At 56.1% G+C, this 17,472-nt stretch overlaps 1 protein-coding gene across 3 annotated transcripts; it reads right to left on the reverse strand.

Moving 5' to 3' along the window:
- Nucleotides 1–3,332: 3,332 nt before the first annotated feature.
- Nucleotides 3,333–17,426, reverse strand: LOC120592638 (uncharacterized). 3 transcript variants are annotated; one of them, XM_039850409.1, is made up of 8 exons: nt 14,412–17,426; nt 13,871–14,019; nt 13,493–13,688; nt 12,647–12,757; nt 11,112–11,228; nt 9,946–10,036; nt 9,174–9,445; nt 3,333–4,343 (listed from the first exon to the last, which is right to left on the reverse strand). In XM_039850409.1, the coding sequence occupies exons 1-6, from the start codon at nt 15,029–15,031 to the stop codon at nt 10,021–10,023; spliced, it is 1,209 nt and encodes a 402-aa protein (XP_039706343.1). In that variant the 5' UTR covers nt 15,032–17,426; the 3' UTR covers nt 3,333–4,343; nt 9,174–9,445; nt 9,946–10,020. The 3 variants fall into 3 exon arrangements, with proteins under 3 accessions (XP_039706343.1, XP_039706344.1, XP_039706342.1); XM_039850410.1 differs by lacking the exon at nt 9,946–10,036; XM_039850408.1 differs by having other exon boundaries at nt 9,946–11,228.
- Between the last annotated feature and the right edge of the window lie 46 nt (nt 17,427–17,472).

Raw genomic sequence — 17,472 nt, forward strand, 5'->3', positions numbered from 1 at the left:
CCAGATGCTAAGACGCTGAGCCTACGAGATCCCTTACCTTACTTTACGCTGACACAATTCTATCAGGCGAGCGTCACACGCCCCAAATTACCTGTGAGTGAGTAGAGCCTCTGCGGTCTCCCAGCCCGTCCATTTCTATTTCCACTAGATCCACTGCTTTCCGGGAGAAAAAAAAAACGACTCTCCAACTCTTTTCGCTAATATTTACAAAACAAGGTTTTTTGTTTTTGTTTTTTAAATCGAGGTGTAAGCTACACGCCGTAAGATGCGCAGATGCCCCCTAAGTGATCCGTTTGATAAGTTTTGGGACGTGTTTCCGTTTGTGTGACCACCAGAATTAGAGAGCGAACACCTCCGCCACCCAGAAATCCCCCCAGGCCCCCCAGTCCACGCCGGCGCCCCCGCGGAGCGCCCGCCCCGGTTTCCATCGCCGAGGATCCGCCCGGTCCGCTCTTCGCAGCCCGGCGACACCACGCGACACCGTCCGTCATCTGAGCGTCGGGCTTTTTCGCACACGGCTGCCGAGGTCCACGCGCACTGCGTTTCCCTCGGGCGGCGCTTCGTTCCCCGTGGCCGAGGGCTGTGCCATTTAAGGGGTGTGCATAGCGAGATCCGTGTCCCCGCCCATGGACGTGTGGGTCGCGTCCCGTTGGGGTTGTCGGGATGACGCTGTGATACGTACTCTCGCCCAGGACCTTTGCTTTTGACGCGTGTTTTCGTTTCTTTTAGGTAAATACCTGCTTGTGGAATCGCTGGCCCACAGAGCAGATGCCCGTTTGAAAGAACCGCCACGATGTCTCCAGACCGCGGTGCCCTTGGTGAAACGGTAAGGCTCGTTCGATAAATATTTGTCTGCCTGTCATTTTCCCGATACTGTTCCAAATAACAAAGAGACGGCAGGAAATAAAATAGAACAGAATCTCTGCCACCGGGGACAGCACACCGGACAAATAACCAAGTTACATCCCGAATGTCGAAAGGCAGGGACCAGAGCGCGGAGTGACGTCCGGCGCGGTCACCGTTCGCTCTCGTCACTTTAAAAATTGAGACCGGGTTCTGCTTCTCTCACGACCCAGAGGTCAGCTCCATGGGTTTTGCAAAGGGGAGAGGGTTCGGTGACCCCCCACAGGAGTTTTTGTGAATCGGGGGACCTCTTAGTTAGCCGTGACTCGTTCTGGCCAGTGGACGCCAGAAAAGGGGCCCTAAATCATTGTGGGTGAGCTCGGGGCTCTGGAGTGGGGTGGTCTGGGCTCACGTCCTGGCTTGGTCACTTCCTGAGTGCCCTTGGCAAGTTACAAGCTGCTCTAGGTCTCAATTTTCTTATTTGCCAGTGAAGGTAATGAGCAGAGCCCTCATTACAATCTCCGTATAATCCTCGCAGGATTGTACGGAGAGAAGGCTTGTAAACCGCTTGACACGAAGACCGAAATTCGATTAACGCTCAGTTGACATCGGTTGTCGCCGTTTTTAAAAGGAGACCTTTGCTTCTCTCCGCGACCTCGGTGAGCACGCGGTCCCCACGTCCGACATTTTCTCCACGATGCCTGTGGACGCTGTGACGCTTGTATTTTCACGGTCCCGTCGGCCTTTGAACTGCTGCTTCTGCTGGACAATTTTGAGATCAATCGTGTTTTGCCTCCCATGGCGTCTTTTCTCTGTGCTCCGTGCCGACCCAGATGTGGACGCAATTCAGCCTCTTTTCCTGGATTTTCACCCAAAGCATGACTGCATGCAAAGCGGTTATGCGTCGCAGACATCACGGACAGAACAGGAAGGCGAGGAAGGGGCCGGGAAGGGGCCGCGAACACCGTGTACTTGGACGTGCCGCACCAGAGTCTGGTTCTCTGACACCATTCTCTGGTTTCCCTCTCCGTGTCTCTTCCCCCACTGTTCTCAGCACCACCCCACCAAAATTCCTGTTCATTTCACCCGACAGCAATTTGTCTCATTTGTTTTCTTGAAACTCCTGCCCTCAGGTTCAGGTTCTGCCACCCGTGGCTTGTCAGCGAAGACTTTTTCCTCTTCGGGAGAATTCTGATAAACGGCACCGGGCAAGTGACATTCCTGCCCCAGTCGACCCCACGCGTGAGAGATGCCTAGTTTGGGGCGGGGTTTGCGTCTCCCGGTCAGTCCAACGCGACGTCTCAGACCCTCCACCTGGCCGTGCGAGCAGTGGGAGAGAGATCTGGGGCGCCTTCCTCTCCCTGGCCGGCCACCCGCAGGCCGAGGCACAGGGCGGGTGGTCCGGGCCGCGGCTGGGCACGCTCCCTCCACAGGAAGCCGCTCCTCCCAGAACCGCGTTCTCGGCTCTGATCGTGGGTCTCGGTGCGTTTCCTGCAAGCTTTTGGGGTTCCTTTATCCCTTTTAGCGCACTGTGTTCTGTTCTTTTGGTATTTTGCCTTTGGAATCACGTCTGGAATTGCAGCTTAACCGTTCTGCAATTGCCAAGCTTTCTAACTTTATTTTCATCAAAAAATACCATAAAAAAAATTTTTCCTTAGCACTAAAAAAAACCAAAAAAACAAAAAAAACAAAACGCTCAGGCATAAATCTAACAAAATAGGTACAAGATATATATGAGGAGAACTACAAAGTTCTGATCAAAGAAATCAAAGATCTAAATAATGGAGAAAGAGTCCACGCATGTGGACAGGAAGTCTCAAATGTCAAGATGTCAGATTTTCCCTAATTGATCTGTAGGCGCAACGCAATTCGAATCAAAATCCCAGCGAGCCATTGGGTGGATACCGACAAACCGATTGTAAGGATTGCAAAGGCCCAGGGGAGCCGACCCGCTTTGAACAATGTGGAGAGACCGACGCTGACTTCAAGACTCGCAGTGATCAAGATGGGGGTGACACCGGCAAGAGAAAACCAAAATAGATCAATGGAACGAAGTAAAGAGCACAGAAATAAACTCACACAAAGAGAGCCAACCGAGCCTTGACAAAGGAACAAAGACGGTTCGATGGAGAAAGGATAATCTTTTCAACTAATGGTGCTGGACAGATACGTGCAAATCAGTGAATTTAGACACAGACTTTCCACCTGTCACAAAACTTAACGCAAAATGATCATAGAACTAAGTATAAGACACAAAACTGTAAAACTCGCAGAAGATGACAGGATAGAATCTACTTGACCTTGGGCTTGGCGATAGCTTTTTAGATCAGAAAGTACAGTGGAAGGAAAAATCGAAAAGTTGCGTTTCATCAAAATCAGAAACTCCTGCTCCGCAAAAGAGGCTGTTACGTAAATGAAAGACAAGCTACGGAGAGGGAGAAAACACTCGCGAAACACAAATTTGCAGAGGAACGGCATCCGAAATATGCAAACTCAATAATAAGAGAACAAACAACCCAACTTAAAAATGAGCTAAAGAGCTGAATGGGCATCTCATCAAAGAAGATGTACGGATGGCAAATATGCACATGGAAAGATGCTCAGCATCACATGTCCTTGGGACTGGCAAGTTAAAACAACAGAGAGATATCACTGCATACGCTCCAACCCCCAACGCTGGCGCGAATGCGAATCGACATCATCTCCCCGACTCGCGGGTGGTGGGAACTTAAAACCGTGCGGCCGCTTTGGAAGGCACTTTGGAGGTTTCCTACAAAAGCAAACATATCCTGCTCCCCGATCCAGCAATCGCCCCCTTGGTATTAACCCAATGAGTTAGAGACATACAAACCACACACAAGGACCGTAGGATGCACTGTCAAGGAGTGAGCCCTAATGTAATCGGTGGGCTTCAGTTAATAACAACGTATCGATAGTGGCCCGTCAATTGTAACAAATGTACCACATTGATACGTGACGTTAATTACAGGGGAACTGGGGGTGGGTATGTGTGAGGGAAGATTCGGGAACCCGCTACTTTCGGATCAATTTTTCTAAGAGCCTGATGTTGCCCTGTATCAGTTTGCTGGGGATGCTGTCGCCAAGTTCACAAGCTGTATTGTCACTTGGCTACGGAGGCTAGACGTCTAAAACAAAGGTGTCGGGGGCGGGGGTACGCTCCCTCCAAGACGCAGGGCAGAACCCATCCCGGCCTCCTCCTCGCCTCTGGAGGTGGCTGGCATCCTCAGCCGCCCAGTCCAGCCTCCGCCGACCATCCCCATCACCTTCCCTCTGGGTCCGAGTCCCTCCCTCTAAATGACACCAGCCGCGTTGGGTCGGGGTTGCCCTCACCCCCTCATCTTCTCTTGATCGTGGGGGACACGAAGAAATACCTACCCCACCTTCAGCCTCATCCCCCGGCGCGGCTTGGCACCGCGTGTGAGCGGCGGAGTCTGAGGCTCCATGTGCTAGCACCACGCCTCTGTAGCATCCCCCGTGTCCTGCCGAAGGAGAGGAGAAATATTCAAGTCACAAGCAAAGGGACCTCGTTCTTCTGCCATATGACGCACCTAGAAAACGCACTACGCCTGCATCTGTAGGTATCAAGGACATCCATGTCTAGAAAGCAGCAAGTCACACCCGTAGAGCTGAGAATATTCCTTGAGTCAAGGATTCGAGGAGGAGTTTGAGACTCGTTGCGTCCCCGCGTGGCAAACTGGCCGTGACCGGCTTCGTGTGAACGCAGCCGCGCGGGCTCTCTCACGAGCCAGCGCCGTCCCCAGGACAAGACACGTCCGCGTATGCCAGAGACGAGTGGCACCTGCCTGTAACCCCACAACCCCTAACCAGCAGCGCCGCCCTGCTGCAGCAATGTGCAGTAGCCGTCACCTGCCGAGCCCCCTGCCCCGGGCGTCCTAGGGTCCTAGTTCTGCCTGAGTGGCAGTTGGGAGCCCCTGGGAAGGGCTGCCCTTCTGGAATAAAGAGAGGCTTCAGGCACCTGCCGCCCCCTCGCTCCTTCCCGGATGCTGGAGGGGTCGCGGTCCCCTGGGGACCGCGACTGTGTGGGCCTCGCGCCCGGGAGTGTGGACCGGATTCAAGAGATCTGGGACGAGGGCGACGCGGGGCCGCGGCTGCCCGCCCTCCCCTCTCCATGCGGTTTCATCTGTGGAGAAACTAGGCCGTTTCTCCTTCGTGCTTTGCCACGGTTTGGCTTTTGCTAACTGCAGCTCTGCGCGATCTACGTTCCCAGTTACGAACGAAGAAAAGACCTAAAGGGTCACCTCGCGGGAGAAGACGCGCGAGTGGCAAATGAGCCCGTGGAGAGATGCTCAGCGTCGCAGGTCGGCAGGGAAGCGCAAGTCCAAGCGACAGCGACGGGAGACCACGTCGCACCCAGCGCGCACCCCAAACTCCAGGATGCGGCGACACAGGATCCATCCGAGCGAGAACCTGGAGCAGCAGGAAGCTCCGTGCTGGCGGCCCCTCCGAGGGGCGTCTGGGAGCCTCCCCCCAGGCTGAACGGTCTTACCTTACGACCCAGCCACCACAGCCCCCCGTTGCCCGAAAATTTATGTCTGTACATGAACGTGTATAATTACCCAAAATTGGAAAGCGACCGCCATGACCTTCGAGATGAGTGTACAAACTGCGTTATATCCAGACAACGGAATATGAGTCAAAGATAAAACAAAACGAGCTATCGAGCCGCTAAGGACACAGGGAACCCTCCACAGCATGTCGCCGAGTGAAAGAAGTCAGTCCGAAAAGGCTCCGCACTGTCTGATGTCGATTCCATGACATACTGACAAAAGGAAGTCTGCGGGGACCAAGGGAGGGCCGAGGCTGCCGGGCTTGGGGGCGGGGACCGGGTGCAGCCACTGTCTCTGCTGCCAGAACCGTGGACACCAGTGACTGGGATCAAACAGTCACTGGGAAGGCGTAGGTGGGAGCTAGGTTTCCACCGCCAGACGGAAAGTTTCGGATCGTCAAGGGGAGGGGGCTGGACTGGTCCACGTGGTGCCGAGTTAGAGCTGGCGACATCGCGTTGAACTTAGTAGACATACTGATGGTCATATGTGTAAATGATCATCTCTGTGTGTGTGTGTGTGTGTGTGTGTGTACATATGTATATGTACGTGTCTACATGCATGTGTATACACACACTGACGTGTAGCAGTTACTACACACACGTCTGTTTACCTGCTTTGTCCGCTGAGAGGGCCTGGAAGCAATGACACCCCAGTATCAGTGAGTGCACTTGCTACCCAGAACTGGGGTTCCAGTCAAAGGAAACAGGGTGCCTTGGAGAAATGGTCGATTCTAGGACCGGGGGCAGGAAACACACGAGACGAGCCTGGAAAATCTCGTAGCGCCGGGGAATGAGGAAGAAGCAAAGGACGACGACCCACTGGTGTCGGTAAATGATGGATGAACTAACAGCGTTGAAAACGCAAATCTCTAGGAGGAACTCGGATTCAGGATGTGCGAGACTTTCATCCTGAGAACTAAGGGCATCGTTGAGAGGAATTAGAGAGACGCAGGTACGGGGAGAGGTACACCACGTTCATGGACTAGAAGCCTCACTATCGTAAGAGGTTTGCTTGCTCGAAATGTACCCATAGCGCCACTGAAACGCCTATCAAAATTCCAGCAGGCTTTCTTGGAAGAAACAGAAAAGCTAATTCTGAAACTTTTATGGCAATTCAGGGGACTTAGAAGGACCAAAACTATGTTGGCAAAGTAGAAGAACACTGACAACTTACACTACGTGATGTCAAGACTTTCAGTAAAGTACAACAATCAAAACTGAGTTATTGTGTAAGGATAGACCCCTAGGTCAGTGGATCAGAAGGCAAAGTACAGAAATACACTGATACTTTTATAGTCAACTTATTTTTGACGAGGGCAAAATAGTTCAATGGTAAAAGGAAAATCTTTTTAACAAATAGTGCTGGAAATACTGAAAATTCTTATGGGGAAAAAGTTACCTCAACTACACACGTGAAAAAGAATTTGACACGAATCAAAAACCTATATGAAAAACACCGTAACTATAAAGCTTCTAGAAGAAAATACTGAAGAAATTTTTTGCAACCTTTGCAACCTTTAGTTAGATTTTTGAGACAAGACGTAAAAAGGATTAACCGTAAAAGAAAAATAACTGATAAATCGGGGTTCGTGACCATTAAAAATTTCTGCCCATCCAAAGAAAGTGCAGACAAACCACAGATAGGGAAAACCTATTTGCAAAACACATGTCTGATAAAATCCTTGTACTCAGAATATATTATTAATAAATTAATGAATCAAAAGATAAGCAACCCGATTTTTTTAAACAGACAGAAAACTCAGACAGGCACTTTACGAAAGACAATATGCAAATGACCATTAAAGACACGACGATATGCTCGTATTATTCATGGTCAGAGAACTATAAATTAAGGCCATGATGAAATACTATGGTACACCCACTACGATGGTAAAATAAGAAACACTGACGATACCAAATGCTGGTGAGCACATGGGACAACCGGAACTCTCGTCCATGGTCATGGGCGAGTCCCAAAGTCCGACCCGTTTGAAATACTGTTCGGCTGTTTCTAGTTAAGTTAGACGTGCAGCTGCCCCATGACCCAGCATTTTTGCTTCTGGGTATCTGCCCAAGAGAAATAAAAAAAAAAAAAAACAATTGTGTGCAAAAAAGACTAGCACGGAATATTCTTGAGAGCCTTATTCACGATCATCTCCAACTGAAAACTGCTCCAATGTCTATCAGCCGAAAAACGGATTTTAAAATCATGACATCGTCACCCATGAAGTACACAAAATCATACGCTTCGTAAGATTCCAGTTTTGAAGCTCCAGAAGGGACAAAACTGACCTGTGGCAATCGATTCGGAACATGGATGCCTTCGGGTTGGGGGTGGCGGAAAGGCACATGGGAGAACTTTCCAGAGGGATGGAAAGGTTCGATATCCTGCCCTGCATAGACAGTCGTCAAAACTAATCGAGCCGATCCCTTAAGATCTTTTTAATTTATCGTGTTAATTATATCAAAAGGGAGGGAGGGTGGGTGGGAGGAGGACAGGCCCAAGGTCCGGTCAGAGCATCTCGAGTGGTTCTGGTTAGAACACAAGCATGTGCAGGAGAAAGACAGGCGTGTCCTCCAGGCGTGTCCTCCAGGCGTGTCCTCCAGGCGTGCCGCCCCTGCTCGTAGGACCAAGCTGACCATGATCTGTTCACCCTGTCGTCAGGGAGGAAGCCCGAGTGATTCTGTGCAGGCTAATTACATGGGCGTCTTCGAGAGGTTCCCTCGGTGGTAGATGAGATTTAGGGACTGAGGCACTTGCAATAACCAGACGGATGTTACAGATGATAATTCGGTTACCGTAGCACAGGCAATGTTATTTTTAACCTCCCCGACCCGAGGGAATAGCGTTTCTCTGGTTGCTAGGGAAATTGAGTTCCGAGCAAGTACATATTGGTTCCTAATTTTAAAAGTCTTGGGGAAAACTAAAAAACTTCGTAAGCCAGTACCGGTATGTCATGCTGGGACTGTACGCCTGCTACGATGTGGCTATTTTTCACTTAATGTATTCATGGGTGACTGTCACTATAGCAACACAGTGCTGGACGATGCCGGGTCATTGATGGGGGACTCCTGCCGGTTATGTTATTGAGGTCGGTCCAGGAAGCCCTGTCCGGGACCGCAGGCAGGTGCTGGAACAGATGGATACACCGGTAGCCACCGGAAGGGCCAGGGCACGGGCCGGAGAGGTGTGGGCGGAGGGCGATCTGATGGGAATGTGGGATTCTTGCCAGCCCATCAGAGTCATGTCACTATTGGGCAAAACCCTGCACCCTGTCGGCATTAGGCTGAAGCTTAGTGTGCTTGTTGGGCATAGTAAACTTAAAGTGCGCGTTTATCAGATGGCAGATGTATGGTGGCACAAGAGAAGAACCCCAAATTTCCCTCTGGCTCCAGAGCCGCCCAGTTAGCGGCACAGTGAGGGCAGCTTTGCGGCCCCAGTGTCCCCACGGCCTCCACTAGTGCCCACCTTCATTTAGTGGACGATTGACCTAGATTTTTTAAAGTGCTTCTTTTAGAGACACGGTTTAGGAGCCCGGGCAAGATAGCAAAGCAGGTAAATTGTGTGCTCGCCTCCTCCCATGACCACATTAAATTTGCAATTAAATCATAGAACAATCAGCCTGGCGAACCATCTGGAGACTAGCCGAACAGAAGTCCTGTAACTAAGGACACACAGAGCAAGCCGCATAGAGACTGCTAGGAGGGGCAGGAACCTGAAACGTGCCGGCCCCACAATCACATGTGGCAGTTGAGAATTGGGAAGGATGTCTCAGCTGCAGAGGTCCCCGCTGGGGAGGGAGGGGTCCCAGCTCCACACTGGGCTCCCCAGCCCAGAGCACCAGTGCCAGGAAGAGCAGACCCACAACATCTGGCTGTGAAAACCAGCTCTGGGATTCCAACCATCCAGGCGAGACAGACGGCGGCTAGAAACCAGGCCTCTTAAAGGGCCCGTGCACAGACTCACAGACATTCACCCTGAGCTCCGGTGGAGGGACAGTGGCTCAGGAGGCACTAGGAAAAGAATAACAAACAAAGCCAATGTCAACTATAACTGAAAAAAAAAATGACAGTTTAGTGGCCCCCTCCCTGCCCCCGCCAGGCCAGAAGACAGCGTTTTTTTCCTGCCACGTCACACGCGATGCATGAAACCCACATACTTGACCGGATTCAGTGGACGCACTTCGATTTTCGCGGGATGGAGAAAAAATTGCTTGAGGAAAGGCCTGTGGTGATCCCCAGTCATGGGCGCCGTCCAGGCCTCCCGGCCTGGGTGGGGCTGCGCGGTGCCCCCGCCACGCCACTCCGTCCCTCCCACTGTGACGTATTTTGGTGGCAGGTAAGTTAGTGCGAATTTGTCTTGGAGTAATGTCAAACCGACTCGAATTCATTCCGCAACATGAAACCGTCTACAAATTCTACGGACAGCCTGGCGATCACCGAACCCTCAGCAGCTCCTGTCCCCACCAAAACCCTCCTGTCGTCCCCGCTCCCCAGAGCCACCAAGTTAGTACTCAGTCCTCAGCTCTGGGCCACGCGAGCCTTTCACCGCTCAGAGGCACGGCGGACAGGCAGCGAGTTTGCCTCAATCAGTGCGTCGTCGACCTGTGAGGGGAAGAGGCTTAGTCTGTGCCCACCCGTCCTGTCCAGGGCTGGCTTTTGGCGTCCGCTCGGCATCGGCCTCCGAAGGATCGAGACGCGTCCACGTTTATTTCCTACACGTTTTCCCCAACGCGTCTCGGCGAGGGCGAGGGTGAGGGCGAGGGCGAGGCGGGCTGCTCCCACGCGCGCTCGCCACCTGCAGAGTCCCCCCACCCCCGAGTGCTGTCGACACGCCTGGAGGACACGCCGACGGTGCCTGCATGGTGCTCCCCAGGGTAGTCGCTGAGGTCAGACGGAAGGGCGACGCCTCAGGGGAGGAGACTCAGAACCTTCTAGCAGGATGCCGGGGGTCAGGCCCCCTGTTTAGTTAGAAACGGCACCGTCCCCACGACCCGTAATTGTGAGAGTCACTGCTCTAGGGACTGACGGGGGCAGCAGGGGAGTGACTTCGTTAAACTGTGACCTTATCCGGAAAACCGTGAAACCCGAGATTATGTGGGGACTGTCCCCAGGGTAGCGCCCAGGTTGGCCGTTTGCTGGACACCCGGGGCGGGGGCGGGAAGAACCGTGGTCTGTGGCCAGCGACACGTGTTAGCTGTGACCGCGGAGAGATGCACTCAACGGTGTGGCTCGGACTGGAATGTGAGGCTCTCCCCGCCCTCGCCACCCCCACTCTCCGTGGGAAGAATGTCCCGACAGACCTGGGGCTGACAGACCTGGGGGTGACAGACCTGGGGGTGACACGGCCTGGGCGGCATCGGTGCGGCTCACTCGGCAGGTTCAGAGGCGGAGGGGGTTTCCACAGCACCGTGGACGATCACGGATAATCACGCAGTCGGGGACCCTGGCGGCGGCAGAAGAGGGCGCCCCCCTCTGCCCGGGGCTCTCGCCGCTGGGCGAATGCTCTCGTGTCCGCGGTCCCGATGGCCCCACGGGAAAACCGAGTCTCGGGAAGATTAGGCCCCAGTGGCTCCCGGTGGCTCAGTGACCACTGGCCGAGGCCGGCCTCACGCCAGGCCCAGCAACGCTCACGCACTCATCCCGTGACAAACGCACGGCCCGCTCGTCATCGTCGTACCCTGTGCTCTGTTCCGGGAATCGGGACCCAGCCGAAGCCCGAGAGGGGAGGCGGGCACGGCGCCCCCACGTGGAGCCTCGGCGAAGCTGCAGAAGATCCACTCGAAGGCCTCCCGGCTGCAAAAAAATAAAAAATAAAGAGCACAAAGTGTGGCTGAGAAAACGGAACCATTCCCTGGAGGCCCGTGTGTGTTCGGAGGGTGGGACGGACTGAATCGTGTCCCCCGTGTCCCCCGAAGATATACAGACCGAACCCCGGGACCTCGGAATGTGCCTGGTTCTGGAGATAAGGTCTTCACGGAGGTGACTGAGTTAAAATGGGGTCACCGGGGTGGCCCTGATCCAATGCGGCACGTGTCCTCATAAGGAGACCAGGACACGGATCCACACAGGGGGTGACCACGCGAGGACACGGGTGGAAACGGCCATCTACACACCAAGGACGGAGGCCTCGACCTTGGACTTCCGGCCCCCAGAACCGCGAGGCAACACAACGCTGCCGTTGGAGCCTCGTGGCCAGCGGCTCCTCGTCGTGGCTTCGCGAACTGACACGGCTGGCGCCGGCGAGTGGCTTTAATCGTTCACGTTCACGCCGGAGCAGGAATCGCCAAAGGCCTCGCTTCAGCGAAGAGCGTGTTCCTGACCTTCGGTGGAGGTGGCCGGGGGCCTCGTCAGGCTGGAGGGTGACCAGGCGGCATGAGCCGCCTGAGGGCCCAGGGGCCCAGGGCTACATCCGGCGGCTTTGAAAGGTGACTGAGGGGACTATGCCCCTCACAAGCACTTCGGTACTTCCCCTTCTGAAAGCCTGCGGCCTGCACGGGCCAGTGGTGACCAGAGCGGGGGCAGACGGGGTAAAGGGGGTCAGATATAGGGGGGAAAGGGGAGGGTGAAGTGGGTAAAGGGGATCAGATACATGGTGTAGCCGAAGGAAGCTGGCCTTTGGGTGGTAAACACACAACAGAATATGCGGATGTCCAATGCTAATGTACACCTGAAAATTATGTAATTGTGTTAACCAATGTTACCCCGATAAACTTAATAAAAATACATAAAAAAAGGAAAAAGGACCCGCAGAGCGCGTGTGTGACACTTGGTCTCTATTTAGGGCGTTGCTCCTTCCAGAGGCTCAGCTGATCCTCAGCTGCGGGGCTGGGAGGAAGTCCCCGCCCTGACCAGCCCTGACCTGGTTCTGTGCCCCGTCTGGTCCCCTCCCCACACGGCCTCAGGCTGTGTGCTCGGCTGGGGATCAGCCTCGTCAACCCTCCCCCCACATTTCCACGCCCCCTTCTCCCAGGGGACTGAATGCGGGCTGACTTCACCCTCTCCTGGGTCTGGCCTTCCTCCCTCTCAGCACCCAGGCTCCCTCGTGACCACAGGCGCCAAGGGAAACATGCCCGGCCGTGCCTCCGCCTTCCCGGCCAGGGCGGCGGGGTGTGCGTGGTCCAAGGTGGCAAGGTCGGGGTCCTGGGACAGAAGTGACCGGGTCAGAGGAGAAGCAGAGGCGGGAGCCAGCGCGCACTCTGTACTGAAGCCATTGAAGCCATCGAAGCCATCGAAGCTCGTTTTGTCGGCTGAGCGCCAGCCCTCGGCCCCTGCAGCCTCCTCTGCTGTTCGCGGCCTGACAGCCGTCCGGCCTGCGCTGGCCCCCTGGGGGGTAAGCAGGAGATGGCCCTCAGTCTGCCACCCTGGCTTAGAGTCCCCACAGAACGACCCCACCTCGCCCTTCCTCTGCGGGGACCCTCAGCTGTGCCCAGGCCAGTGGAGCCCCCAGCGGATGGCTGCCAGGAGCTGTCCTGGGGGAGGACGGAGGGGCAGAGAATGACCGTGAAACGTAGGACACGTCTCCCCGACAGCTCAGGGCCGGTGGCCATGGGCGATTGAAAAATAGGCTTAAGAGAAGCAAAAGGTGCTTCCTACAGCATGTCACATGTCAAAGCACTTTGGACAAAATGTCGTTGTACCCGCGTTCCATTCTGAGCCCCTCTGAGGACGGGGGGCGTGGAGGGGACAGGCGGGCGGGTCACACTAGCCGGGTCAACGTTACAGAGCGGCTGCCATAGGACGGCGGATGCCCCGAGTCCTCGCCGAGGGCCCTGGAAGTTAGGGTTCCCGCAGGGCGGCGGCCCTCCTGCTGATGGCTTTGCCCCCGCACCCCTGGTCTGGGGGAGGGGAGTACAGGCCCACGTCGGCGCATCTGGCGCAGGGGGTCCTGCACGGTCCGGCTGCAAGCGTCCAGGACTGGGGAGGGGGTCTTTCGTGGCAGCGAGGGGTTTGAATGGCGCCCGCCCAGCCCCGCCAACGCCGGTGCCGGGAGGGGCGGGGGCAGGGCACAGGTTTTGCTTTGCTTCGAAGCGCTGGACACAACGCCCGCCACCCGCCTACCAGCCTCCAGGGAAGAGCCGCCTCCACCGTGAGGGCCGGTTCCAGTGTCTCCGCCGGGGACACCCTGTTCTGTAGCATCTTTGTCTTATTTGCTTTTGGACTGAAGAAAAGCTTCCAACTCCAGTGCCAAACCCTTGAAAAAAGGCTCCTACTGAGGAGGACACCTGCTCCCGGGGGCAGGCAGAGGCCCTGCGAGCTGGGGCGGGGGGTGGGCACCATTTAATTGACAAGCTGCAAATGGTTGGTCTGCGGACAGAAACAACAGCCAGCTGTGATGTTTTGTTGGGACTGACCATTGTGTAAACAGCTTAATAAACAATTAAAAAGCAGGAGACGGCCACATTTTAAGAAATCCAGGTCCTCGACATCGTGACACACCAGAGACTGTGACGCGTGAAAGGCACGTCCCGCGGAGTGCGACGGAGCACATCGTCCATCTCCAGTGTGCCCAGTCCTCGGCTCTCGCCGTTGTCACCTGGGCACCGAGGCTCCGTGTCGGCCGGTGTTTACGTGTCGCTTCTGCTGGGCTCTCCAACGAAAAGCTGTTAGCGCGGCCGTCTGGTGGCCGCGGGGTCCACACCCTGCTCCGGGCACGAGCCAGAGGCGCACACGCCGCACGCCCGGCCGGGCCACGGCGCCCGGAGGGGACGGGCTCCAAGCCTGGCACAGGCGGGTCGCGGCCGGGCGGGCTCTGGGCGCCGTGCCCCGGCTCCCTCGCTCCCTCTGCTGCCCGGCCAGCTCCCGTGGGCCTCGAATTTGCAATTCCTGGTTTATTCCTCTTATTCCTGCTGCTTCATAAGCTATAGTTTCCCCGGATTTTCAGGACAACCTAGAATACGAGGAAATTTTCCCGCCCAGGCACGATCAGATGCTGCCTTTTCTCTTGTTACAGACAGACCTCCGGTTCCCCGTGGTTTACCCTCCGTGACGGCTGCACGCTAGAACGTTCCGTGCTCGGTCCGGGTCTAGGCCTTCGTCTGCCTGCCGAGCACCCCCCATGGGACGGCAGTGTGGGGGTGCCGTGGGCTCCGCCCCACACCCCACTTCCGGCCCGCGGATCTGTCTCTCAGGGACCAGGAATGTCAGCCGCATCCCCCCCAGCCTCGCCCAGGGCGTCACGAGGTCCAGATAGAGGTGCTGCCGGTGGAGAACTGGGTGCGGGTCCTGGAGGAAGGAATCTGCCAATCCCCAAAGGACAGGCCTCGCGTCATTCCGCTTTGACGAGGTCCCTGGAGGAGTCGAATTCGGAGAAACAGAGAGTGGACGGGGGCTGCAGGTTGGTGCCGACCGGGACAGGTGCCGCTGGGGCAGATGAGAACGTCGGCAGGGGCCTGGTGGGGAGCACGCGTGGGGGTCGCTCTGGAGCTGCCACCCCGCGTCCCAGAGCCACATGATTAGGGACGGGAGGCCGCACTGGGGACCCCTGAGGATGAATCGGCCTTCTAGCCGGAACGGGAAATATTTAAGAATCGAACCAAACCACTCGAATCCACTCCAGAATGAATAAAATACAGGGCGTAGATAAAACGCAGACGGCATAGCGACGGCCCGCTGGCTCACTGTGAGTCGGCACGGAGGCCTTCGCTGTGACGCTGGCCCCGCCCGTGCCCGCCTTCAGTCCACGCGTGTGACCCACTTAAAAACGGAGCCCCGCCGGCCTGTGCGGTGGGCAGGTGCCGTTCTGTGTGTTGGAGATTCGGCCGCCTCCGCCCAGCAGCTCCGGAGGGCATCCGAAGGAGATTCTGAGGGGCACTGAGACGCTGCCCGTGCGAACTTCCCGGGCACAGTACTTCTCGTGTCGTGGCAATTTTTGAATGTTCTCTAGGAAACCTGCCCAAATGTGAACACTATAAATAGGGAAGAGTGGGAAGAAAAGATGGGGACTTGTCACAATGCCACTGAAAATAATGAACTAAGAGTTTTCTAGAGATCCGAAGTTAAAGAGAGATTAATGTTTCCTTACAAATGGAGTAGCAGGCACATCCTCGGTCACGACACCCAGGCAGGAAAGAGTGAAATCGGAATGGAAGAGAGGCTGGGGGATAGGAAGGTGTTTCGACTCAAGAGTCTCATTCTTAAGAAATGTGCAGTGCAGAGGACAGAGGACGAAAATCAGGGTGTACTGATCACGTATTACGTCTTGCACCGATGAAGAACTTTATGTTCACTTTTAAACTTAATCTTAAAAAATTTCCTATGAAACGGGTATTAATACCGAAGATGACATTCGAATCTTTTCACAGCAGATAAACACTTAACGGCACAAACAGCTAACCCACCAGAAGCCGGCCAGAGGACCCCCGCGGAGCCAGACCCTCACCCTGAGTCCGGGTCCGAGGCAGGGGCGGGGTCTCGGGACGGTGTGGGAACCCAGGGCGGCGTCCTCTGCGAAGCCTTAGGCTTATTGTCCCTCTTGCCCCTGTCGTCTTGGGTTGCTCCACGGGCGCTGGGGTCTTTCCTGATGCTCCTGGTTCGGTGGCCTATACCCCTGCCACCGCCTGTGGCTCCGAGTGGCAGCCGCTCTCCGGGGGCCCGGCTGCTGCCTGCTGACATTCGGGAGGACGGTGGGCAGTGCGGCCCCTCATTCTTTTCTGTCATCGAATCCTTTTAGCATCCCCGAGATTAGCACACCAGGCTGTACGGATTTAGGTTTTTCTCGGCGAAAGTCCCGGAAACAGTTTCACAGGGCACTGTGATGAAGCAGGGAAGCTCGAATGCCAGCTGGTGCGGACTTCCGGGGAGGGCGAGGCACAGATGTCATCATTCGCTGTCCCAGCATCCTCACCCCTCCTGGGCCTCCACCGGCTGGGTTTGCACATGCCACTCATTAACACCATGGCCCCGGGCTAAACGCCATGCCTCTCAGAGCAGCTGGGGACCGGCGGTTGGAACTGCTGGTTTTGGTAAGTGTGACGATGGCATCGCGGGTGTGGACGCGAAACGTCTTTTTTCCTTCGTCTTCGACGTGCACACGGAATGCGATGTTTGGGATTTGCTTTGAGACATATTCCGGCCCCAAAGGGAGGCGTCGCGGTGACGGAAGGGTGGTGGGTGAAACAGGCACCGCAAACGGTTGGTGGCCGTTGCAGCTGGCGATGAGCCTGTGGGCCGCGGACTTTTACGGAGGCTCGAAATTTTCACAGTAAGAGTAAACAAACAGAAAACCAGTAACGAGACGTTCGTTCCTCATGTCCAAGCAAACATGGCAGGGACGCAGGATGCACTGTCACGATTGCGCCCCTGCAGTTCGACCCCGGGTGGATGCCAGCTGTCACCCTCGCCGGCGTCTCCTCCAGACACTGGCGGGAGTTTTCTCCCAGCTCAGGCTGCCTGGCCCGACGCGAGGAGTGCCCTCTCTCGGACCCCGCGCCCACGGTTTGTAAGTGACCAGTCTCCTCTTGGGAGTAGCTCTGATACAAGAGTCTCGTCCTAGGGTCTTGCCTTCCTCTGCACCCCTTCTGAGGCTCTTAAGGGTTACGGTTGTTCCCAAAGGAAAACAGCCTCGATCCGGTGCAGAGAAGCGAGGCCGCGGGGCGGGGTGGCGTGCAGGGCAGGGGGAGTCGTCCGAGGCCCGAGTCGGAGCCGAACCCCCTGCAGCCGAGGCCCGAGGTGCGCAGGGCGCTGCCCAGCCGACGCCCTCGTCCCTGAGCCCACGGCAGGTGCTGCTCCGCCCGCCCGCGGGGCCGAGTCTCCCGCAGACGCCGCCGCGCCCGGGAGCCAGTAGAACAGAAGGGCCACGTGCCCGGCCTGGACACCGGCCTGGGAACCACAGGGACATTGGGCCGCGGCTGCTCCTTCCGCGCAGCGGTCTCGGGAGCAGGCCCGGGAAGAGCGCGGCAGGCAGGTCCCCAGGTGAGGACGCTGGGCGGGGCGCTGGCCATCCCGGGGGGCCTGCTCCGGGGCTCGGCCTGGGCGCGGCTCCCGCCCCGCGGAGCCCGCGGGCGCTGCAGTACCGCGCCGCGCCGCACGGGGCAGCACAG

Source organism: Pteropus medius, unplaced genomic scaffold (genome assembly GCF_902729225.1).
Source record: "Pteropus medius unplaced genomic scaffold, Ma_sr-lr_union100, whole genome shotgun sequence".
Classification (NCBI taxonomy): Eukaryota; Metazoa; Chordata; class Mammalia; order Chiroptera; family Pteropodidae; genus Pteropus; species Pteropus medius.